General features: G+C 47.2%; 3 protein-coding genes across 5 annotated transcripts in view; 1 reads left to right on the top strand and 2 right to left on the bottom strand.

Moving 5' to 3' along the window:
• The window catches only part of slc4a7 (solute carrier family 4 member 7), a 23,429-nt gene extending 4,453 nt beyond the window's left edge, over positions 1 to 18,976 (top strand). The window contains exons 3-25 of one of the 3 annotated variants that reach the window (XM_080471119.1): positions 253 to 393; positions 466 to 604; positions 692 to 852; positions 1,296 to 1,484; positions 2,242 to 2,351; positions 4,781 to 4,938; positions 5,130 to 5,217; positions 5,985 to 6,131; positions 6,233 to 6,333; positions 6,409 to 6,583; positions 6,678 to 6,811; positions 12,563 to 12,808; positions 13,192 to 13,297; positions 13,655 to 13,816; positions 13,916 to 14,029; positions 14,566 to 14,727; positions 14,817 to 15,068; positions 15,320 to 15,388; positions 15,474 to 15,647; positions 15,725 to 15,856; positions 17,313 to 17,386; positions 17,461 to 17,571; positions 18,324 to 18,976. In XM_080471119.1, the coding sequence (XP_080327245.1) occupies positions 253 to 393; positions 466 to 604; positions 692 to 852; positions 1,296 to 1,484; positions 2,242 to 2,351; positions 4,781 to 4,938; positions 5,130 to 5,217; positions 5,985 to 6,131; positions 6,233 to 6,333; positions 6,409 to 6,583; positions 6,678 to 6,811; positions 12,563 to 12,808; positions 13,192 to 13,297; positions 13,655 to 13,816; positions 13,916 to 14,029; positions 14,566 to 14,727; positions 14,817 to 15,068; positions 15,320 to 15,388; positions 15,474 to 15,647; positions 15,725 to 15,856; positions 17,313 to 17,386; positions 17,461 to 17,571; positions 18,324 to 18,405 (3,227 nt within the window). In that variant the 3' untranslated portion in view covers positions 18,406 to 18,976. Of the gene's footprint in view, positions 1 to 252; positions 394 to 465; positions 605 to 691; positions 853 to 1,295; positions 1,485 to 2,241; positions 2,352 to 4,780; positions 4,939 to 5,129; positions 5,218 to 5,984; positions 6,132 to 6,232; positions 6,334 to 6,408; positions 6,584 to 6,677; positions 6,812 to 12,562; positions 12,809 to 13,191; positions 13,298 to 13,654; positions 13,817 to 13,915; positions 14,030 to 14,565; positions 14,728 to 14,816; positions 15,069 to 15,319; positions 15,389 to 15,473; positions 15,648 to 15,708; positions 15,857 to 17,312; positions 17,387 to 17,460; positions 17,572 to 18,323 lie in introns of those variants that run through there. The other 2 variants (XM_080471120.1, XM_080471121.1) reach the window with 2 other exon arrangements.
• On the bottom strand, positions 9,348 to 11,968 carry LOC308115079 (complement C1q tumor necrosis factor-related protein 4-like; the record flags this gene model as incomplete). The annotated part of the gene is made up of 8 exons (XM_080472430.1): positions 9,348 to 9,703; positions 9,787 to 9,915; positions 10,055 to 10,105; positions 10,250 to 10,338; positions 10,474 to 10,753; positions 11,142 to 11,270; positions 11,367 to 11,417; positions 11,833 to 11,968. The coding sequence occupies 8 exons, from the start codon at positions 11,966 to 11,968 to the stop codon at positions 9,348 to 9,350; spliced, it is 1,221 nt and encodes a 406-aa protein (XP_080328556.1).
• LOC308114327 (ectonucleotide pyrophosphatase/phosphodiesterase family member 7) lies at positions 18,758 to 24,074 on the bottom strand. The gene is made up of 5 exons (XM_080471122.1): positions 23,796 to 24,074; positions 22,430 to 22,575; positions 21,730 to 22,353; positions 20,583 to 20,886; positions 18,758 to 19,333 (listed from the first exon to the last, which is right to left on the bottom strand). Exons 1-5 carry the CDS (start codon positions 24,037 to 24,039, stop codon positions 19,260 to 19,262), a joined length of 1,392 nt encoding a protein of 463 aa, XP_080327248.1. The 5' UTR covers positions 24,040 to 24,074; the 3' UTR covers positions 18,758 to 19,259.

Here is a 24,074-nt window from a genome sequence, read left to right as displayed (position 1 = left end):
TGTGATGTAATATTTGAGTTTATCATGTAAACCTTTTTTATTTTCCTAAATCTGAGTAATCCTGAGTGTTTGTGAGCCTCTTTAAAGTCTTATTCTCTTTTGTTTTCAAATATTGAAAAAATCATTATAATAAATAATCACAGATTTGATGTTTCATTACAAAAGTCTTGACTTCGATGAAGGAAATGTTTGTTTGTGTGTTTTTTTTTTTTTTTCCCCCACCCGGTCCTGTTGTCCTCTGCCGGTCCTCAGGTCACCATGCAGTGTTTGTCGGTGTCCACGTCCCTATGGGCCATCAGAACCGGCGCCGCCACCGCCACAGAGGACACCGCCATCACAGGAAGAGGCGGGACCGCCCGGACCGGGACGACGGGAGGGAGTCGCCCACGTACGGTCGGTGTCAGTCAGGCTTGCACGTCGCCACGGTTACGGCGGGGACTTGACGGTGGGTTGGTGTTCTCGCAGACACGCCGTCCCAGAGGGTCCAGTTCATCCTCGGCACCGAGGACGACGACGAAGAGCACGTCCCCCACGACCTCTTCACGGAGCTGGACGAGCTCGCCCTGAGAGACGGAGACCTGCAGGGTTGGAAGGAGACGGCCAGGTCTCACACTCACTCCGAGTCACACACACACAATCATACACACACTCAATAGATGTGGCCGTGTGGACATGTGTCCTTCCTGTGCAGGTGGCTGAAGTTCGAGGAGGACGTTGAGGACGGAGGCGAACGTTGGAGTAAACCTTACGTGGCCACGTTGCCTCTGCACAGCCTGTACGAGCTGCGCACCTGTATCCAGAACGGAACCGTTCTGCTTGACATGCGAGCAAACAGCATCGAGGAGATCGCAGGTGAGCTTCACCAGCGGGTCAGACGCTGCTTAAGCTGATAACGAGCTGGTGAACTCCTAAATTTGAGTTAACCTGCTTGTTTACTCCAGTTTTTAACTGCTAGTGAAGTAGATGGTTACCCTTCTGATTGAGCTGCCGGATAACCTAATAAATAAACTGATGATAAAACTCCCAGAACCTGCTAGTAATCTCCTGTTTATACCTGCGAGTTAGCCTCCTATTTTTACATACTAGGTCAGCTACTAGTTAAGATGCTAGTTAACAAAAGTGTTAAAGTTATTGGTCTCAATTTGTAATTTTAGTATTTGAGTTTAAAAGTTTGATTATTATGAAAGATAAATGACAGAAACTAAAGTTTTCAGTTTGTTGCACAGATCTTAAGAACTTCACTCTGATCTGGGACCAGGTGTGAGTTTTAAACCACGTGTGTGACTCGCGTGCAGACATGGTGATCGACAGCATGGTGGCGACGGGGCAGCTGGAGGAGGAGGTCCGGGAGAAGGTGAGGGAGGCCATGCTGAGGCGGCACCAGCATCAGAGCGAGAAGAAGCTCAGCAACAGAATCCCGCTGGTCCGGTCCTTCGCTGACATTGGGAAGAAGCACTCCGACCCCCATTTCCTGGAGCGCAACGGTGAGCCCTGACCTCCTGACCACCGGATCTGTTCCGTCCTGGCTTGATGATCTCTGAATTGTGCTGCGTCGATTCAAGGGCTGTTGGTGGATGTTTGTCTCGGCCGGATGTGAACGTACGGAGAATTAAAGCCCCGCTGTTTAATCTTTACTCAAAGTTCTGCTTCGTTTCCACGAGTCAGCATTAACCTGACAAAATCTGGTGAGTCAGCCCGCTAATAACCAGCTAATGAGTCAGTGTTTTAACTGACTCCTGTGGAAGAAATCCAGAGCACCAATCTGTACTCTGAGTAATTCTCTGATACCGTATGGGTTTCACTTGCGGAGCACATTTCCACAGCTTGAGCCGTAGTCCAAAGCGCTTTACACTGTTAATCACATTCACACATGCACCCACACGCCAATAAAGGCCGCTGCAATTGGAAGGTGCTCAGTCCATCCATTGGGAGCCATTTGAGGTTCACTGTCTTGCTGAAGGACATTTTGACATGTGGACACAGGGAGACGGGGAATTGAACTTGCAACATTCCGATTGAGAGACGACCACTTTACCAACCGCCCCACTCCGTAGAGTAATCCAGTGTCCTTGTGAGCCCCTGTGGCGTCCTTTAATGAGGTCCCAGAGGCCATGTTGGTATCTCCTGCTGTGGATTGTGCTGCTTTGATTGGAGCAGGTGTATCAGCTTTGGACCAGGGTCCCTGTCAGGGTGTCACACTGAGCAACAGAACGCATCACTGAGCAGCTGGTGTCACTGCAGGTCTGCTGGCCTCGCCTCAGTCGGCTCCCGGAAACCTGGACCACAGCAAGCACAGTGAGAACCGAATCAACGGAAGCAGCTACGAGAACAGCACGGTGGACTTCAGCAAGGTAACGACCCTTGCGGGGCCACACGGAACTGGAGACACAGTCTAAATCTACAACAAGCAAAGAGTGAAACCTTTCAGAGTTGAAGCACGTTGGACCCTGAAGTCGGTGCTAATCAGTCACTTCCTTTTTTCTTCTGGAGCTTTGTATTTTCTTCTGGAGCTTCCTGTTTCCTTTCAGTCACTTCCTGTTTTCTTCTGGAGCTTCCTGTTTCCTTTCAGTCACTTCCTGTTTTCTTCTGGACCTTCCTGTTTCCTTTCAGTCACTTCCTGTTTTCTTCTGGACCTTCCCGTTTCCTTTCAGTCACTTCCTGTTTTCTTCTGGAGCTTCCTGTTTCCTTTCAGTCACTTCCTGTTTTCTTCTGGACCTTCCTGTTTCCTTTCAGTCACTTCCTGTTTTCTTCTGGACCTTCCCGTTTCCTTTCAGTCACTTCCTGTTTTCTTCTGGAGCTTCCTGTTTCCTTTCAGTCGCTTCCTGTTTTTTTTTCTGAAGCTTCCTGTTTCCTTTCAGTCACTTCCTGTTTTTTTTCTGGAGCTTCCTTTTTCCTTTCAGTCACTCACTTCCTGTTTTTTTTCTGGAGCTTCCTGTTTCCTTTCCGTCACTTCCTGTTTTTTTCTGGAGCTTCCGGTTTCCTTTCAGTCACTTCCTGTTTTCTTTTGGATCTTCCAGTTTCCATCCGGTCAATTCCTGTCTTCTGGAATTTCCTATTTTATTTCACTTACTGCCTGTTCCCTGTGTTCTTTCGGGAGCTTCCTGTTTTCTTGGGGAAATTCCTGTTTTCTTTCTCACATTTATTGTGCGTCCGAATTGTTCCTCTTCTCTCCTTTCGTATCCACTTCTCCTTAACCCCTGGATGACATCACGGGGTCAAGGAAAGGTGTTAGGAGGCTCCCTAAAGGAGTTGGTGAAAGGCGATCATGGTGGTGTGGCAGTCGGACCGCACTTTCACTTAGTGACATCATAATAATCCGACAGCGGCGCAAGTTAGTGACATCTGCCATGGTGGGGGAAAGAACTACAGGTTTCTGAAAATGGACTACAAAAAGCACATTTGGGTTTTAGATGATTTAAAGTTGTTCAAGGCAGATTATTGTTTTGGTAACGTACATGATCGGCTCCCTTTTTCCGACATCGTGAGTTTCCGTAAATGCTCGGATGAGCGGGTCCCTTTAAATCGGGGGTCTTCAACTCTGGTCCTCGATATATATATCTGAATATGTCATCACCAAGGTTGTGAAAAAGCCAATAACCAGCCCCTAATTGCATTTAGGTGTGTTGCAACTGGGAGAGAGCTAAAAGATGCAGGACAGGGGCCCCTGAGGACCGAGGTTGGAGACCTCTGCTTTAAATGTTGTCGCTGCAAGGAATTGTGGGGCAGCATGAGCTCGGCTTCTTTGCTGAGAATTCGGACAGCCCCTATCATGGCTGCCACACAAAACACTTCCGGGGTTAAAGAAAAGTCGATATATAAGGAGATTGGAGGGACAATCCAGACGTACCCATACTGTTTTCTTTCAGTCACTTCTTGTTTTCTTTCGGTCACTTCCTCTTCTGGATCACGTCAGGAGGATTTGTCGGTTTGGATTGATTTCAAACTGGACTTTTGATTAGTGAAGTGTGAGGCTTTAGTTAGGGACTCATTCAAACAGGTTTTTGTCTTGTCTGTCTTATTTTGGACTGGTTCTAGATCGGGTTTAGGCTGATTTCACAGTGGTTTCTCCCCTTGGAGATATTCCTTTTTCCTTATTTAATGGGAAGCCACATTAGAACCCTCCAGGAAGCAGATTGGGGTCAAGGGTCATGCTCAGGAACCCACATTGGTAATAAAACCTGCAAACTTTTGATTCCAAGGCCACTTCTCTAGCCTTTCGGCCACCACTGCCGACTTCAGGTCCTAGTATTTTCAGACTAGAATCTGGAAGCTGATTGGTCCTGAATGAGGTCATGTGACTGCTGTAGCTGGCGGCTGTCTTAGCATTAGCTTCTCGTTGCTAACAGTTTTATTCAGGTGTTCAGTTTAATGACAAAAAACAGTAAGTTTAAGAATTTAAAACAGGTTCAATAACCCATGACCACTGTCTCATTTGTGGGCTCCTTGCGAGGGGGCGGAACGAGCAGCAGCCAATCAGGTGATGGTGTGTTTCTCAGCAGGACTGTGACTGCTTCTGTCTGCTGCCAGCAGGGGGCAGAGCGCCCGCAGTAAGTCCCTCCACCAATCGGTGGCCTGTGTCGTGGTGCTGCGCTGTGATTGGCTCTGTGGAGTCTGGTGGCACTCAGCCATGTGGTTTCATTGTTGTGTTGAATAGCTTTTTTTGTACGTGTGGTCAATCAAACTTTATTAGTCTCAAAGTAACGGTTAACGTTTTTATAACCTAGACACGAATGATAATGAATAGGATGTGTGTCTCTGCCTCTGTGTGTGTGTTTGTCAGATGGACATGAACTTCATGAAGAAGATCCCTCCTGGTGCTGAAGCATCCAACGTTTTGGTGGGTCAGGTAGACTTCCTTGAGCGTCCCATCATCGCCTTCGTGCGTCTGGCTCCAGCCGTCCTGCTGACGGGCCTCACAGAGGTACCCGTGCCCACAAGGTGACCTCTCCTAACCCAAATCTACCGCAACTCCACCCCCTCTACCATACATGTGTTCGCTTCAGTTTATGGTTCCTTTGTATTTCTTTGTATTCTCAGTGGTTTTAATGTCTTTGTAAAGGATTTCATTGGAATATAGTCACTTAAGTTTTGTAAGTTTTTTTCAGAATGGACTTTGTGGGTCTGTTCAGGTTTCTCTTCCTGCTGCTCGGCCCGTTTGGAAAAGGTCCACAGTACCACGAGATCGGACGCTCCATCGCCACCCTGATGACGGACGAGGTGAGGATGGGGTTTTGTGGTAGTCTCTGTGACCGACCCAAACCTAGACCAGTTCCACAAACGGGATGGAAAGTCCAAACCAACATTAAATTATTTCACACTGGCTCAAACTCTACCAATAGACAGAGCAGATCTAAAACTGATATGACTCCCAATCAAAATCCAGATCAACACACAATGTCCAGCAACAGAAAGGAAACCAGTGCTTAAAGTGTGTTAAAACCAGAACCAGCCTAGATCTTTTCCAACAAATCAAGTATAAAGCATTTGCAGAACTTGTCCAGTTATATTCTGAACTGAACCAGATTGGAACAATTCTAATACAAAGGCATTCATCTGAGATCTGATCCAACAAAGCACCAAACAACCAGACCCAGTTCAAACCCTGGTAGTAAACCGTTCCAAACTCGTCCAAGATCTATTCTGAACCATATTAAAACTGATCCAGCTCAACAGACCCCATCCAGAATCAGAAGGAAAACCAGTAGAAACCTAGTGCCAAAGCCAATAATTAATCCTGAACCAATTCAAGAAATCAAGTTTGAAATTGTGGAGGAAACTAGTCTGGAACCAAATACTGAGCCCAGATCAGAAGCAGTTCTTCAAATAAGTGCAAACAAACAACTATCGAGTCCAAAGAGCGCCACACTGACCCAGGCCAGACTCCGTCCAGAAGTGTTTCAGATGTGTCAAACTCTGTATCCTGGCCTGTGTGGATTCTGACCTCTGCTGCAGAATCGTTTCTCACGCCACTTGTTTCTCCACAGGTTTTCCACGACGTGGCGTACAAAGCGAAGGACCGCAACGACCTGCTGTCGGGCATTGACGAGTTCCTGGATCAGGTGACCGTGCTGCCCCCAGGCGAGTGGGATCCCACCATCCGCATTGAGCCCCCAAAGAACGTCCCATCCCAGGTGAGCAGACGGCGCCATGCCGCTTCGGGAACGAACGACTATCGAGCTGCCATCACTGAACCAGGAAGATGACGGTGACTGCCTTTTGTGTGTGTCTGCAGGAGAAGAGGAAGATGGCGGCCCCTAATGGCTCAGTCCACAGCTGTGATGCGGTGAAGGAGGCGGCGCATCAGACAGGACCCGAGCTTCAGAGGACGGGCAGGTAGGACCACGCCCCCTCTGGTCCAGGTGTGTCCACACGACTGTAGTGTTTGAAACGCGTCTCCGTCTCGCTCAGGATCTTTGGCGGTTTGGTGAAGGACATTCGGAGAAAGGCTCCGTTCATGTGGAGCGATGTGCGAGACGCCTTCAGCCTGCAGTGCGTGGCCTCCGTCCTCTTCCTGTACTGCGCCTGCATGTCTCCCGTGATCACGTTTGGGGGGCTGCTGGGCGAGGCCACCAAGGGCAACATAGTAAGACAAACCAGCCAATCACACACATCCCTGCCTGAACGAGGAAGTAGATACAGAACCACTCAGACCCCGCCCCTACCTCTCTCTCTGGTAGAGTGCCATAGAGTCTCTGTTTGGGGCGTCTATGACGGGCGTGGCGTACTCCCTGTGCGCCGGACAGCCTCTCACCATCCTGGGCAGCACCGGCCCAGTTCTGGTCTTTGAGAAGATCCTCTTCCGCTTCTGCAGGTGAGACGCAGGAGCTAAACTCATGTTACACTGCTGATAAACTGACGAGCTTTGAACGGCTTAACACAAGCGTTATTAAAACTTTAAAATACTGATTCGTTTTGATATTAAACTTGCTTTAAAGGGGACATATCATGCTAAATCCACTTTTTTAGCCCTTAAATGCATGTTGTTGTATATTTAGAGTGTTTAGAAGTACAGAAAAGTTCAAAGTAGTCTCTTCAGGTGCTCCGTTGATATCTTTATATTCTGTTTTGGTCATATTTTGCGATCGGTTTCGATTTTTCTATTCTCTATTACGTTTTTTGAACAATGACGTCACAGTATTCTCAGCGGAACTGCCAAATTAGGACATCGACATTTCGAGCAATCCGCCATTTTTGTTTCTCGCTGCGATTTTGTAGTCCAACCGAAGTTACGAGAGGATAAGTCGAAATGTTCGGTTGTTGGATGTAGTAACCCACAAGCTTCGTTACACCGTCTCCCAGCATCAGAACCTTTTCGAAGTGCCTGGTTGAGTTTTATTTTTCCCAGAAATGTACCCACATCTGTGGGTAAGGTCATTTTTGTGTGCGCGAATCACTTTAAGGACGACTGCTTCAGCAACCTCCGCCAGTATAAAGAAGGATTTGCCGAAAGACTTCGTCTGATTGAGCGGTCAGTTCCTTCTATCTATGGAGACGACGAACAGAGCACTTCGGTCAGCTGTATATAACGCTAAAAAGTGTGATGATAAGACGTCCCTGTCATTGTTTTGTTAGCATTAGCAGTTGCACCGTCTTCATATGTTAGCACTGTGTGCTCGTTTTAGATTATAATGTAACTTCTGTGTTAAATAGTCGTTGTAATACAGGCAGTATTGTAGTAGTGGGCATGGATGGAGAAGTTAGTGTAAATATAGTAACACACCATTGCGTTACATCCATATGAAGACGTTGTTCTGAAGGTGCATCATCATCATTTTCATCTCGCTCCGCCGGGTCCGACTCTGGCTCCAACATGTATGGCTGGATGGACAAATCTTCAGTTGTTGACATTTTGTAAATAATGTGTGAATATAAAGTTTCTGCGCCGCTAGATAATTGTATCTGTTCTATCAAACTACAAAGATGGCCGAACAGGGTGACGTTGAACCGAGTGTCACCTCTGCAACCTGGAGAGGAGGCGGGGTATGAAGTGTCTCTTTTGCATTTGAAGAGACCGCCCAAAAACGAGTTGCTCTCAGAAGCGCATCAGAAAAGGGGTTGAAAAGGGGCCTGTGGAGCTATAATAATGAGGAATTCAGACCCAAGCATTGCAGTTTCGCGTTGTATAGACCACAACTGTATGATTTATATGTAAAAAGGAAGGATTTAAAAGCATGATATGTCTCCTTTAAACGGTCTTCATAGTGATGACACGCTGGCCCTGAAGCTTCTGTCGATCTTCATGTGAAACTTCGACAAAGGTTCCACTGATTTTGTGTCACACATTTGTTTGAGTCTCTTTAAAGTAGTTTTACTTGCAGTCTTTCTGTTCTGTTGCTTCTCATCTGTTTGTGATATAGCTGTGAACTGTGACTGAGCTGCAGGTGAAACTGTGCCGCCCCCTGCTGGGCAGTGAGTAGAGGAGTCTGGTGGGGGGGGGGGGGTTCAGTTGAATAAGAACTGTAGGATGAAGAGCAGCTTGAGGAGATTGTGCTGATTAGTGGGATTTGGTGGGATTTGGACTCGGCACTCTAAAGGGTTTACTTTGTGCTTTTGTGTCCCAGAGGTCAAAGGTCAGTGCCTGTTGTGTTTATTTTGTTTGTTTATTTGTTCAGGATTTAATCAACAAAAAGGTTTTTGTTCATTTAATGTCTTTCATAACACATAAAGTCCCACTTTTTAACCTGCTCCATTTCCCTGCTTACATTGTGTGTGTGTGTGGGGGGGGGAGTGGAGTTGGGGGGGATTGGCAGCACACTAGGGGTCAGGAGGTCAGCGGAGGTTCACTTTCAGTCACTGAGAGAAAAATAACTGCAGCTAAACCTAAAGGTGTTAGTGGTAAAGCTAACAAAGCTAACCCTGTCAAGTCAAATCTGATTAGTCTTCACACTTTAATTTAGAGACTAAAACATTTACTTTTGAGGTGAACTCCTTTACCTTCTTTGGCTTTAATCTTATTTCCTTTAGCTTTAATCTATTTCCTTTAGACGGCTTGTCTTCATTAGCTTCAGCATTAAACCATAAGTAATCTACTTTCCAGGAAAACTCCATTACCTTTAATCTTTACTTCATTAGCGTCAAGGATAAATGCTTTAGATTTGATCTTAACTCCTTAACTAGAAGGCCAATTGCTTTAGCTCTAAAGCTAACTGCTTTAGCCACAGTGTTCTTGCATTCGGACTTGAAATACATAGATATATTTTTTTCTACTTAAACCAGAACAAACATTGTCAGAGCTTCAAAGAAACGTTCCAGACATATTTCCACATGTTTATTTCACTGAGAGTGCTTTGGTGGTCTCAGCAGTTCAACGGGTACTTCTACTGGCTCACATGGAGTAGAGCAGGAAGCTACTGAAGGTACTGTGGAGGTACCAGTAGTTTTACTCGTCGTTCTACTGGTGGTCTCTGCACTTCTACTGGCTCCATGGAGTAGAGCAGGAAGCCACTGAAGGTGCTGTGGTGGTTGCTGTTGTCCCAGATCTGCGTGTTTTGCCACAGCTTCAGGGACAGCGTGTCGCCCTCCTCCAGCAGCAGGGCGGCGCCGTTGGACGCCGTGTCGCTGCCCTCGCCCGACGGCTGCTCATGGACGATCAGCTGGATGGACTCGTCATTCTTGTAGAGCACGGCGCTCATGGTGAACTCGGTGGGGGCGTTGGCGGTGAAGCGGATGTAGTAGACCCCTCGAATAGGGGCGGTGAAGACACCTGAGGGGGAGAAGAGGGGGGCGGGGTTAATTAGGAGTGATGCACACTTTCAGACCCAAAGGCGGTCTTTCCCCGTCACTCACCTGTCTCAGAGTTGTACGCCTGTCCGATGTTGGTCAGCACGTCTCTGAAGATCAGCTTCTGGCTGCTGCTTGTGGTCTTCTGCATACCATTCCCACCCAGGGAGGCGGAGAACGCCACCTTTGGAGCGTCTGAGAGTGGCGAACAAAGGACAAAACTAATCAGAACACAGCGAACATGGAAAACAAAAAATTATCAGAGTAAAATCAATCAAAATACTTAAATTAAATGCGTATTATGAATCCAGAGTGTTCAGAGAAATAAACTGACCAGTTATAGACTTCAACTCCTTTTCTGTCACCGCCAGTCTCTCCTTGATTCCTACACATGAATACACACACGTACAGTCAAAACGGCTGACTCGTGGAATAATTTTTAGCCTTGGATCAGTTCTAACAAAAAAGCTCCATGTGAAGTTTTCTTCATACGAGTCATAAAAACACTGGATGGATGGATGAGTCTGACCTGCATTCTCCGTCTGCATCTGAGACACTGCTGTCTGAAGAGCCTTCATCTCCACCTCCAGGTCCACCTCCTTAGGCTGTTCATCCACCCTGAAACACACACAGACACAGAGAGTGTCATTCTATCTATTACTAGTTCAATAAAATCGGTTTCTGCTGGAATCAAGATCAGTGTTGAAAGACGTTTTCACTCAGTACTAAGCCTTGGTACTTCTACTGGCTCACATGGAGTAGAGCAGGAAGCCACTGAAGGTGCTGTGGTGGTTGCTGTTGTCCCAGATCTGCGTGTTTTGCCAAAGCTTCAGGGACAGCGTGTCGCCCTCCTCCAGCAGCAGGGCGGCGCCGTTGGACGCCGTGTCGCTGCCCTCGCCCGACGGCTGCTCGTGGACGATCAGCTGGATGGACTCGTCATTCTTGTAGAGCACGGCGCTCATGGGGAAGTTGGTGGGGGCGTTGGCGGTGAAGCGGATGTAGTAGACCCCTCGAATAGGGGCGGTGAAGACACCTGAGGGGGGGAAGAGGGGTAGTTTTAGAGGTGACCTGTAGGTGGAGCCGCGTGTTTCTAGTCATTGATTTTTATTGACAAAGTCAGTAGAAAACATAGACAGTAGAAGAGTTCCTCATTCAATGAGTTAAGTCTCAGATTTGGGTCTATACTGATTTCAGACCTGCTCTCAGATCTGGTTTCACACTGGTGTCAGACCTGGTTCTTTCATGGGTTTTAGATTTTGTGTGAGACAAGTTTTGGCCTGGTCCCAACTTTTTTCAATTGTTTGCAGCCATCAAATTGAGCTACAGTTATTCAGAAAATTGTAAACTGCTGTCTAGGTTGACTTGAGAATGAAATCTGACTTTATCAGATTTAAGTCACCTGTGAAACAGGTGTGTCTGACCTGTCTCTGAGTTGTAAGCTCCGCCCACATTGGTCAGCACGTCCTTGTAGACCAGGTTTTTGTTCCCCAACGTGGCCTTCGTGAGGCCGTTGCCCCCCAGAGAGGCTGCGAATGCAACTTTTGGTGTTTCTGGAAGAAAGAAAGTCATCTATTGTGGAATCATGGACTTGAAATTATAATTATATTTTGTAGTTTAACAATATGAATAAAAGGAAGAGGTGTCACCTTGAACTCGCTTCAGCTCCCGCTCAGCCACCAGGAGTCGCCCCTCCATCACTGCACACAGAGAGATGCACTCAGTAAGACACACATTAGAAGACGCATTGACACAGAATAAACCAGACAGACACATAAATTAACACGCACACAAACAGACTTGAAAACACATTAAAAATAAACACACGTTAAACAAACGCACAAATTAAAACACAGATGGAGACACACAAATATAAAAAAATAAATTTCAGTGAAACTTCCATGTTATAAATGTAATTGGGGTATGAGCCAGTTCCTATATCTTCAGAGTTGAATCCTTTATCTCCCTGTGCAGCTCAGAAACCTTCAGTTCTACCATTGAAGCTCCATAGCATCCTGGTCGGACTGAATCGACTCCGTTAAAGACACAAATCTAGAAATCTGCCGCCTGCATCATTTCTCTGTATTTTCAGTTTGGCTCAGGGTCCATCCTTACCCCGCCTCTCGGCCCTCAGGTCCTCCAGCGCCTCCTTCACGTTCTTGAGCTCGGCCTGGTGGTCTACGCGCTGAGCCGAGCCCAGCAGGGCCGTGCAGAACAGAGCCAGCAGCAGGGTGGGAACGTGGCAGGACATGGTGTGGGTCAGACGTGGGGGCCTGAGCTCGTGGTGGGATCTTACAGGACAGAGATACAAAACAGTCCGACGGCTTTTAATTGGTTTTGGCAATCTTGACGTTTGTTTACCGATCGTCTGCGAGGCCAAGGCAATGTAGACCAATCAGAGTTCTTGTTTGACTCCTGTGAACTTCAGGTCAGAATGCAGCACTTTCTTGTGATTCTTTACTGATTTACTGGCTAATTGATCGGCGGCGTCAAACAGGAGGTCACAGAGGGGTCGGAGCTACTTGGGCATGGAGTACTGACTCCACACCGCTCCCTGGTGGCTTTAAAGAAAAGGTGTTGACTTTATGCCAGGGGTGGGCATTCCTGGTCCTCGAGGGCCACAGTCCTGCACGGTTTTTATGTGTCCTCACATCGAGACAGCTGACAGCAATTATTGTCTCGTTATCAAGCTTTCTGCAGAGCTTCATCATGACAACTCAGGTATGTTTGAGCAGGGAGACGTGGAAAACATGCAGGACTGCGGCCCTCGAGGACCAGGAGTGCCCACCCCTGCTTTATGCCTACTGCTGGGTAAAACCTTTATCCTCCTCCTTGTCCTCCTCAGTGATTACGGCCTGTCCTACCTGTCCCTGAGGACCAGCATCGGGCTGTGGACGGCCTTCCTCTGCCTGCTGCTGGTGGCCACGGACGCCAGCTCGCTGGTCTGCTATATCACACGCTTCACCGAAGAGGCCTTCGCCGCCCTCATCTGCATCATCTTCATCTACGAGGCGCTGGAGAAGTTGGTGCACCTGGGAGAGCTCTACCCCGTCAACATGTACAACCAGCTGGACAACCTCACCTTCTACACGTGAGACACCGCCACCTGCAGGCCGCTGAGGGGCCGTACTGTCTGAATCCCACACATCGGATGCAGCAACGTCAACAACCATCAACAGCTACCAACACACATACAAACTCCACAATCAGGATTCAGCTTTATGCTTCTTCACATTGAATCAGTCAGTAGCCAAACATGCTAACATGAGTTTATGTTGAACAAGTGTGAGTTAGTTAGAGGCCACTTTCATATGAATTCCAAGCGAGTTTCTGAAATATTTTCTTCTAGTTTTCGTCTGTTAAGTTAATTTGTCAGGACGAGTTAAAAGGTTTGTCTGCTGCTGCGGCGTTCCTGGTTCGAGACCCACACACTGACGTGGTGGTCATGGTAACCTCAGCCACGGTGTGTTTCAGGTGTCGGTGCGCCGAGCCGGCAAACGCCTCGGCTGAGCTGCGACAGACGTGGCTCAGCAGGAATGTGACGCCCGAGAGTCTGGACTGGGAGCAGCTCACCGTGACGGTACACAAACCAACACAAAGCTACAAACCATTCAAACCCTGATAGAAACAGACCTACAGGAAATGTTTTTTACGTTCTGATTCAGAGATAGCTAGAGCAGGAAACTGTACAGAGACTTCAGTGCAGTTCCTCATCTGTCCACCGGGGGTATCTTTTCTCTTTCAATAAGAGGCTACAGTGATGGCTGTCTTACTTTCAAGCTAAAACTCACTGAAAATGTGCTGAATGAACTTTTACTTCCCACATGTCACAATTTATTTGTTTGTTTTTTGAAACGGAAGAAAAAAATGTTGTCTGATTAGTGTAACTCTGTGTGTGTGTGTGTGTGTGTGTGTGTGTGTGTGTGTGTGTGTGTAGGAGTGTGTGTCTCTCAGAGGTCAGTTTGTGGGTCCGGCCTGCAGCGTGAACGGTCCGTATGTCCCAGATGTTCTCTTCTGGTCCGTGATCCTGTTCTTCTCCACGTTCTTCTTCTGCTCGTTCCTCAAACAATTAAAGACAAGTAGATATTTTCCCACCAAGGTGAGGCAGCTCCCGCCCCCGTCAAAAAAAATTTATTTAAACACATATTACTCCAGCTGTTCACTGGCGCCCTCTGCTGCTCTCTCCGGGTTTTCACAGGTTCGATCGACTATCAGTGACTTTGCTGTGTTCCTTACCATCCTCATCATGGTGCTGCTGGATCATCTGCTTGGAGTTCCTTCGCCCAAACTCAACGTCCCAGACCGCTTTCAGGTGTGTGTGTGACTGTGTGTGCATCTACTGAGCCTGTTATTTCTAAGGGATCCTGAACACATGATGTCTCACAAACTAACTCGTTTGGCTTCCAGATTATTGAAAGAATTTTGAGTGTTGCAGAATGTGTGCTGGGGTATTTGTTGAGGTGCCGGGCTGACTGTTGCCCCACATCGGGGCAGTTCCCACAGAGCTGTGGCAGAACGTCTCACTGCAGAAATGCTCCAGGTTCAAACTGAACTCCGTACCACAGTCTGGATTACAAATGTCCAGGCTAATGCTAATCACGCGCTGATGAGACTGCTACTCCATTAAACAGGAGTTTGGTGAAGCGTTAAGACAAATGGTCTTCAGCTGGAGGTAACAGTGAGCGGCTGTGTTCACCAGCAAGTGTAACTGAGTTACTTTTTTGAAAGTACACAATCAGTTATTAGAACTTGAATTTTAAAAGCAGGATTTTGAAGTTACTTTTAGCACTTGCAGCTCTGCTTGTTACTTTAATGCTGCATGTTGAAGTTCTGGTTCTGGGGTTCCAGCCCACCTCCAGTAACCGGGGTTGGATCATCTCTCCTCTGGGACCAAACCCGTGGTGGACGCTTCTGGCGGCAGCTATTCCTGCTCTGCTCTGCACCATCCTGATCTTCATGGACCAGCAGATCACTGCGGTCATCATCAACAGGAAGGAGAACAAGCTGAAGGTTAATAATGAAAAACTAAGAACTCACGTTTATGTATCGGAGGAGGAGTTTCCCCCTGACAGAGTCTCCTCCACCCCCACCCCCTGCAGAAAGGCGGTGGGTACCACCTGGACCTCCTGGTGGTGGCCCTGATGCTGGGTCTGTGTTCCATCATGGGTCTTCCGTGGTTCGTGGCTGCGACGGTTCTCTCCATCTCGCACGTCAACAGCCTGAAGCTGGAGTCAAGCTGCGCGGCGCCCGGAGAGCAGCCCAAGTTCCTGGGGATCCGAGAGCAGCGGGTGACGGGCTTCATGATCTTCGTCCTGATGGGCTGCTCCGTCTTCATGACCTCCGTCCTCAAGGTCCCAGTCTCATAACTGCAGTCCTACATCTAAGCCGGAGCGGCACAAACATTAAAAAGCAACTTTAACTTTAGAGTTTACAAACTTTAAACAAAATCCACGAGTAGGCGGGTTCCTCAGGTTAAGGCGGAAAGTTCAGATGAAACATTTCTAGTTAGTGTGAAGTTTTAAAAGCTGGACAGTGTTTACGTTCCACTGCAGGAGCCGAGTCTTGTCCTCTGACATTCTGCTGAACGTCTTGCTCTCCTCAGTTCATCCCGATGCCCGTCCTGTACGGTGTCTTCCTCTACATGGGCGTGTCGTCGCTCAAAGGCATCCAGGTGAGTGTCCCGTCTCACTCTTCGTAATCTTGTCTTCTGTCTCAACTCGTCTCATAATGTCTCATCCTATCCATCCGTCCTTCAGCTCTTCGACCGAATCAAACTGTTCAGCATGCCGGCCAAACACCAGCCGGACCTCATCTACCTGCGCTACGTCCCCCTGTGGAAGGTCCACGTCTTCACCGTGGTGCAGCTGTCCTGTCTCATCGTGCTGTGGGTCATCAAGGCCTCGGCCGCCGCCGTCGTCTTCCCCATGATGGTGAGACGAGCCGCGGGCGTCCCGTGAAGCTTCTCGGGACTCTTGGCCGTCTTTAACGCAGTGACTGGCCTCTGCAGGTTCTGGCGCTGGTCTTCATCCGGAAGCTTCTGGACTTCTGCTTCACCAAGAGGGAGCTGAGCTGGCTGGACGACCTGATACCAGAGAGCAAGAAGAAGAAGGAGGACGACAAGAAGAAGAAGGAGAAGGAGGTAACACTCGCAGAGCTGCAGCACGAGCTATGTTTATTGGTTTTTACATCAATAATGTGTAAAATGATTTCAGGATATAAAACCGTATAACAAACCCCGTCCCTAATGGAATGAATGACAAAAAGATAAAGGGAAAAACATAAATGAATAAAGGACGATTGAACTGCTGACGGGGATAATTTACAGTCTTCAAAATGACATACACAATATTAAAATACAACTAAATTGACATTTTTTCACTCTGATAAGTTTGTTTCTGTTGGCATCCTTTAATCTTCTATTCACTAATATAGGTCCGTTTTTCAAGAGCTAAACTTGTTCAATCCTTCAACCAGCGGCCAAGAGATTAGCCCCCGATCAGGGACGTTAGGATTAAAGTTATTCCATTTCTCAGGGGAAATATATGTCCTCATTACCCAGTTATATTGGATTAATCTCAGTATTAATCTCAGGTGTGTGTTATTGGTTTGAGTTTGTGCCCTTTTCCATATTTTACCCCGATCGTCCACCAAGATGTCCCCTTGTACGTCTCATCTTCAATTCCTCAAAAGACATGAGGTGCTGTTTTAATTCAAATCCTGTACAATACTTATGCCCTTATTTGGCCATAATTTAAAGCTCGTGTCATTTTTTTTTCTGGGATGAAATGTTCGTTGCCCCAGATTGGAGAAAAGCATGATGGAGGCCTGGAATCAGCCAAGTGCTTCTAGACTTCCTGCCAAACGGCCAAGGTGTTTTTCACACATGGATTAGCAATATTGTTCCTTCATTTCTTGAATGGAGCAGAGTGTAGAAAGCTACTTAAGGATAAACCTTTTCAGGATAATTGTTCTGCATCCAGGGCAAAGCAGTCTAGTTAGAAAACCAAAACTGCAGCCAGCAATTGTGTTGCTCAATAATACCACGGAAAATTTGGCCGCTGTGACGATTTTATTAATTAAGTTCATGTAACTATGAACCTTATTAAAGGTGTAATCGTACTAACCAGATACCGAAAGCCTGCTTTGGCGTTGAGCTGTATCGCTGGCCTCATTCTCTCTTTTCCATTAAAGAACATGATGTGTGATTTAGTGTGATTTATTTAGAAACCAGAGAAAAACCCAAAGTTATTCATCGGTTTCAAGAGGGACAGTCTGGATTGTTCAAGATCAGTAAGGAACAAAATGGCGTCCTCTGCAAAAATCAGGCGTCCTCAGGCTGGTCTCCCAGCTTGATCCTTCTGATTGATATTACCAACTGCTGCTGAAATAAACCATATTAAGTACTCGTATAATATTATGAAAACCTTGCCAATTTTTTTTTTTTTTTTTTACGGTTCCATTTTGATCTGCATGAATCGCTGATTGCAGAAACTCAGAGCTGAAGCTTTTGCAAATGCAGAACACTTAGCATCGGGTTTAGCAGAGCGGCTCGCTGCAGCTTTAGCCTCTGTTGAGCCTCGGCCTGTGTGTTTCAGGATGCCCGGCGGATGTTGGAGGAGGTGGCGGACGAGACGCCCAGCGACTTCCGAGGAGTCGCCAGCCAAGGATGGTGAGTTGGCGTCGCCACGCTCGGCTGGATAAGACGTTCTCGCCTGCTGGGGAATAAACGGTCTGTGTTTTCAGCAGCGACCTGTCTGAAGTCAACGTCTCGGATGAAATGGCTGAAAGCGACACCTGGAAGTCCGTTTCCATGACAACGGCCGATGGCAACAAAGGTCTGAAACGCTGCCCCAGGTAAAGCGAGCCGATACAAGGAGTCATCATGCTGTGAATAAACACTTTCTAATTTAGAATTTAAAGGCGCCATCGCCTGGAAATCACATGTTTCCGTGTTAAAACATGTATATTCATGTTGGCGCTCAGTCGAAACTCGCCTAAAAATCTGCAGTAGAAAACTGGCTGAGGCTCTTTGTTCAAACCAGATTCGCCCACAAGGGGGCGCACCTCAAAACGGGAGGTTTAGATTTTGCTCCCGTGTTGTCGTCAACATGAAGGCCAGTATCAGAAACCCACCTCTGTTACATTTTGCGGTTAGCCTTGTTTTAAGGTCACAACCCCAATCCGATTGGACGGTGAAATGCTCTGAGCTCCGATTAAAGACGCCCACAGCCTCACTGCAGGTTATCAAAGGGAAGCTTTTATTGGCTTCAGCAGTGGATATCCACTGTCGTGACTAGTATCAACTTTGAACCCCATGTGATTTACAAATGACCCCTGTATTTCATTATAAAGCTTTCCGGGTGTGTTGCTAGGTGACCAGATGTGGTCGATGATGGTCGCTAACTTGACGGTTGCTTGGTGACCAGAAATGGTTGCTATTTGCTTTATTATGGTTACTAGGTAGTTTTCTGATGGTTGCTAGGTGGTCGATGATGGTTGTGGGGTATTTCTGGTTGCTGAACAACTTTAAATGTATTTGTGTGTGAGAGGATTTCAGGAGCAGCCTCTCGATGGATGACGTTTGCCTCTCAAATGATGTTTCTCAGTCAGGAGAAGCTGCCAAGCTTCCAGATAGACGAGGAGAAGGACGACGTCCGCAGAGTCGTGGACGCAGAGACGTCGCTATGATCCACCTGTAGGGGGCTGGAGGACGAGGAGGGCGGACCCAACGTCCCTGACTGGACACTGCCATCCTCCCAGAGCGAGGTGAAAGGTCGCGGCAGGACCAATCAGACGCCGCCTCTTCGCACTGCACCTTTCAGTGTTTTCAAGTACGAGTCAAACGTTTAATTTTCTCATCGTTTGCTGGTGAAAACTCGGAGACTCCGCCCACCGGGAGCCGTCACCACTTCCTCAGGTTTCATTGGCTGGTTTTTCTGTCTCAGTGGTTTACTGCTGCGCTGTGATTGGCAGGAAATGAAATGTGACGCTTTTAAAGTTTCTGCTTTGACGAAGCAGATGTTTTATTTAATCCACTGAGGTGTGTGTGTGTGTGTGTGTGTGTGTGTGTGTGTGTGTGTGTGTGTGTGTGTGTGTGTGTGTGTGTGTGTGTGTGTGTGTGTGTGTGTGTGTGTGTGTGTGTGTGTGTGTGTGTGTGTGTGTGTGTGTGTGTGTGTGTGTGTGTGTGTGTGTGTGTGTGTGTGTGTGTGTGTGTGTGTGTGAGAAGCCTGATTATTTGTTAATAAACTGAAATAAACTTAAAGGCTCTGAAGTGTTTGTTTACACAGATTATTGCAGATTATTTGGACTTTCAGTTCCACACAGGATTAAAAACACGTGCACATGTTCAAAGCGTTTCTACTGTAAATCTGCATGAAGCAATAAACATCTGCAACGACTCAACTAACTAACTGCACAACAAACAGAACATATACAATCATAAGTTACTATTTCCCATAAATATCTCCTCTAGAATGATACCAAACATCCCATAATAATCTTTGCACAAGGAGACGAAGCTGGTTGGATCCTGGTCAGACCAGTTAGAGCTGTGTGAGCGTGGTGAGCAGCATCGACAGCAGCAGAACGACGGACAGTTGAACTCTGTGTGATCCACCTGAAACACAGGAAGTATCAGCGGTCAGTATGAGTAGCTGCGTGTAGTGATATTACTCATACGGCACATTTCAATGCTTCAGCAGCCTCCACACACGGGCTCGATTTGTTGTTGCTGGAAAAAAAACTAAACCAAATAACTGGATTTCAATCTATGGTGTCTCGTTTCTACCCAGAGGGGAAAATTGTGGTTTCACTGCCTCCTGGTGGACAACGAGAGAAAAAACAATGGAAATGCCTTACGAAAACGAGTGTATCCGCAAAACTGTCTTCACTTTTGGAGGGTCCGTTTACACGACACCGGTGTGCAAATACACTTCATTTGTGTCTTTTTTTTAAACCGGCTCCCAGGGTGCAACTTTTCATTCACGGGTGCGATTCCCTCCTGCAGAGGGCGCTAGAAGCTATGAAGCGCTGCTACTGCACATCTCCTCCCGTGATGAATCGTTCTTTCTGCTCATGCACCTGTAAACAAACATGGCGGATCCCTATTGACGTGACTCGCGATTGTGTTCACATTTATAGCGTATTGTTCTCTGCACACGTTTCATTACAAAAACAAGCACTAGCGCCCTCCCGTGGCCCGGCATACTAACTACATCATTGTCAAGTTTGTCTGCTGCTGCATTGTAAACGCAGCCCCCCCCCTTATTTTTTTTAACGGATTAGATGAAACGCATCTAAGCGGGGCCTGAGAGGAACCTTTGGACTCGTTTCCCCCTGGCATTAACGAATGTTTCGGGTGATCAGATCCCTTCTGACGAGACTGTTTAACTTTGTCCGTATCACATGTTTCGAGATAACCACTTGAAGTTGGATTATATTACTACCTCAGCATCACTTCCACTTAAAGTTCAAAGGGCCCGTTATTCTGTCTCCAGACACAGGAGAGGTTTGACTTTATCTTGGCGATTAAAGAACAACGGAGAAGGTTCAAGTGCTCGTTTAGATCTTTTTTTTTTTTTTTTTAAATGAGGTGGATACTGATGACGTTTACACATGTTCCATATGACATGTTGTCCTGCCACGCCACTGTAGCTGTAGGTTTGCGATGCATGACTCACTTCAATGCCTATGTGGTCACATGTGTCCCGGACCACCTGTGTGGTTTAAGTGAAAGTACTTTGGCGCCTATTTATGCTGGTCTGTAGGTGATCGGCTCACCCGAAACGCATGTGTGCCCTGTGTGTACGTTGGACGGGAAACGTTTTTAAACAATTAAGTTGTGACGAGCGAGATGGGAATCGAACCTCCTGGCGTAGTGGGTGGCATAGTGGGCGGCGTAGTGGGCGGTGTAGTGGGCGGCGTAGTGGGCGGCGTAGTGGGCTCTCCGCCGTGCAGCAGCATGGGCTGGGTGACGCTCAGAGAGCCGTTGTTCGCCTCGGGCTGGATCTGCAGCAGGCTGCACATCAGAGGGTAGATGTGGACACTGTCGAAGGGCTCCGACACAAAGTTGCTCTTGAAGCTCGGACCGAAGGCCCTGAAGATGGTCTTCATGTCCATCTCCCCGTTGTGGAAACCGTGGTCGCCTTTGTTCACGTACACGATGAATCTCTGGGGGGGGGGAAGTTATAAAGAGAGGTCAGTTGCTGACCTTTGACCACTGACCGTCACAACATCTACTCAGAAACAATTTCAAAAGCCGGTCAAATTAGTATGAAACTAATCAGAAGCCACATCCAGAGCAAGTTTGACGCACGATGGAAACGACTGTAATTTCCGGACTATTGAGCGCACCTGAATATAAACCGCACACCACCTAATTCAAAAAGAAGAATCAAAGTTACGTGACGCACCTGAACGCATCATTCATGTATCAGTGACATAAAGCTCATTAACCCCTAAAAATCCATAAGTTATTTTTAAGAATTGTTTAGGCGTGTGAAAAAAGTAGCGACTTAAAGTCTAGAAAATTACAGTATTTGAATCTGCCAGAACCCACAACTGTTTGCAGAACTCGTTTAAAACCCCTCTTAAATTGGATACCATGTGCAAGTGTAACATAGGTAAGGTTTGGATTAAATCCAGCTAAATGGCGCAACACTGGCATCTACTGTTGTATAAGTGCAACTACAGTTCTATCGCGGGGTTTATGTGGCAAAGCATTGTGGGTAATTCCTTCACTGCAACGAGGGAATTACTGCAGGTAACGTGTCTGAAAGGGGTGTGAAATTATACACTTAAAAACTTAAATAAATAAAAACTACTGTACCTAAGTTATTGATTGTACTTTTAACTTTATTTTTGCAATGTTTTTGTGAAGTTTAGCCGTTGTTTTTCTTTGGTTTTATCACTTTAAAATGAGGTAGCTGACAGTTAGTACTGTGCTGGCTAAGAAGCCATTGTTCCCTTTCCATTGTATTTGTCCAGGCGGATGCAATAAACGGCGACACTCACGGAGTTCAGGTTGAATCCCAGATCTGCCACGACCAGGATGGGCGGCAGCCGCTTGCTTTTGGCGAGATGGAAGCTCTCTGGAATCTCGTGCTTCTTGTAGACGGTCAGATTGGGAGCGTTGGACAGTGCGTCGTAAACCTCCTGCTCCTTCCCCGGCCGCGGCGTCAGGATGCCAAACCCACCGTAGTCCAGGATCTCGAAGCTGATGAGCTTCAGCAGGTTCAGGTACTTGTTGATGATGATCTCGTCCACCTCCGGCCGCTTCTTGACGGTGGTCATGCCGTGGTCGGAGGAGATGATCACGTTGAGGCTGTCGTTGAGGCCGTGCCGATCGATGGCCTCTCGCAGGTAGCCGATGGTTCGGTCGATCTGCCGGATGATCGTCTTCCTGTCCGGGTGGTCCGGGCCCTTGGCGTGGCCCACGTTATCCGGCTCGCCGTAGTACAACGTGACCAGGTGGAAGTCCTCCTCGGAGAACCAGCTCATCACCATGTCGATGTTCTGTCGCCACTCCGTCTCGTTGTCGTCCGGGTGGCCGTTCTTCAGCACGAAAGATCGGTCCACCGCCTGGCCGCTGTAGTTGACTCCGCCTCCCGGGTAGAAGAAGGACGCCGTTTTCAGACCCTGTGAGAAAAAAAGACAGATGAAGCCGCAGGAGGAAGACGGAGCCACTTCCTGTCGCCGATGGGCGGAGCCTCACCTGGTTCTGAGCTGTGATCCATAGCGGCAGCGGTCCGTTGTCCCACCACTCAGATTTGGTCAAAGTCTTTTTGAAAGGAACCTTCAGGTTTGTGGTGGTGTTGAACATGAGGTTGTGGACCACTTCATGGTCCTCCACCCACCTGCCTGAAGAACAACACAGGAAGTCTTCAAACCCGGTCTAGTTTTAGACCGGAGCCAAGACCCTGAACGTCGAGTTAACCAGAAATCATCTTCAGAAACTAAACCTGCGTTACACTCAGACCAAAGGAGATCTGGGATGGGAGTTAAACCTGGTCTAAACCAGGCTGGTCCTAGTTAACCTGAGATAAACTAGATCTGCAGCAGAGTTTACTTAAACCCGAGATAAACTAAGTTTTGGGTTAAAATAAACCAAATTAAAGGGGTCATATGAGGCAAAATTCACTTTCTAGCGGTTTTCCAACAGTACTAATCGTCCCCATACCTGGACTGATGTCCCAGAAGTGAAGACAGTCTGTCCTCTCTCTCCCTGGCTTGTTTCAGGTTTTTAAAAGTGTGTTGCTCCAACCAGCCAATCAGAAATCAAACCCTATATAGTGTCATCGGGGGTTTAGCCAATCCCAATCAAGGTAGGCCTTTCCTTTGACTCCTCCCACAATTAAGCAGCTCTGCTCTGGCACATGGCACCACAAGAGGAAGTACTTCCTCCTCTTCCCAAGATGGGCATGTGTGGGCGGAGCCAGTCCAGTGGAGGTTTATCAAGTTAAACAAGTGCTACAACAGGATAGAACTCATTCATTTAAGTAAAATCTTTTTTTAATAAGTTTAACTGCTGTCAGCAGTGAGTTTAGGTTTATCCAAGGTTTAACTCGTGTGTTAAACAGCTCCCAGAGAGAGTGAAGCTTCCTGCAATAAAACTAATAAAACAGCTAATCTTTATTACCTTTAATCTATAGACTATCTGAATTCTTAATCGTCTCTTGAAGGTCAAATTGTTTCGTTACAGACTCACAAGCACAAACAGAGCTTCAAGTTCCTCCAATAAACTTTCAAAACTACAGAAAAGTTCTTTACTCCCATAATTTCATTCAAGCTGTCCATATATAGTTTGGATTTATGACACAAATATCAAATTATTTTAACCCGAAAAATCAAATACAAAGTATTTTGGGGGGGGGGGTTAGTTGATTTAACTTCTAAATGGTAACAAATATAATTTTTCACTCAAGGTATTGAATTTTACATTAGAACACAAGTTAAGATTAATCATTAAAATGTTAACGGATTTGAAGGTGATTGAAATAAAAATACATTAAATTTGAGTTGAATGAAGTTCAATGAATTGAATTGGAGGTGGTGACGGGGCTGTTGTTGCCATGGGTTACCAGTAATAGTGGTGAAGTGTGATGGCGCAGTTCCGGTCAGCATCGGCGGAGTGATGTATTTGGCCTTGACGCCGTCGACAGAGAGCTGGTCGAGGTGTGGCGTGTCCACGTCCTGGTCATAGTCCCACCTGAAGCCGTCGAAGGAGATGAGCAACAGCTTGTTGCGGCTCGACGCCGCCTTGCTCATGGGCCTCCCGGCGGCACCGACCGCCGCCAGGAGCATCAGCAGGAGCTGGGACCTCATGTTCGATACTTGTCCTGAAACGTCTGTCAGACCAC

The sequence above is a fragment of the Lipophrys pholis genome (assembly GCF_963383615.2).
Source record: "Lipophrys pholis genome assembly, chromosome: 9".
NCBI classification, from domain to species: Eukaryota; Metazoa; Chordata; class Actinopteri; order Blenniiformes; family Blenniidae; genus Lipophrys; species Lipophrys pholis.
The sequence above is the reverse complement of the archived record's forward strand: the minus strand, read 5'-3'. Positions and strand labels throughout refer to the sequence as shown.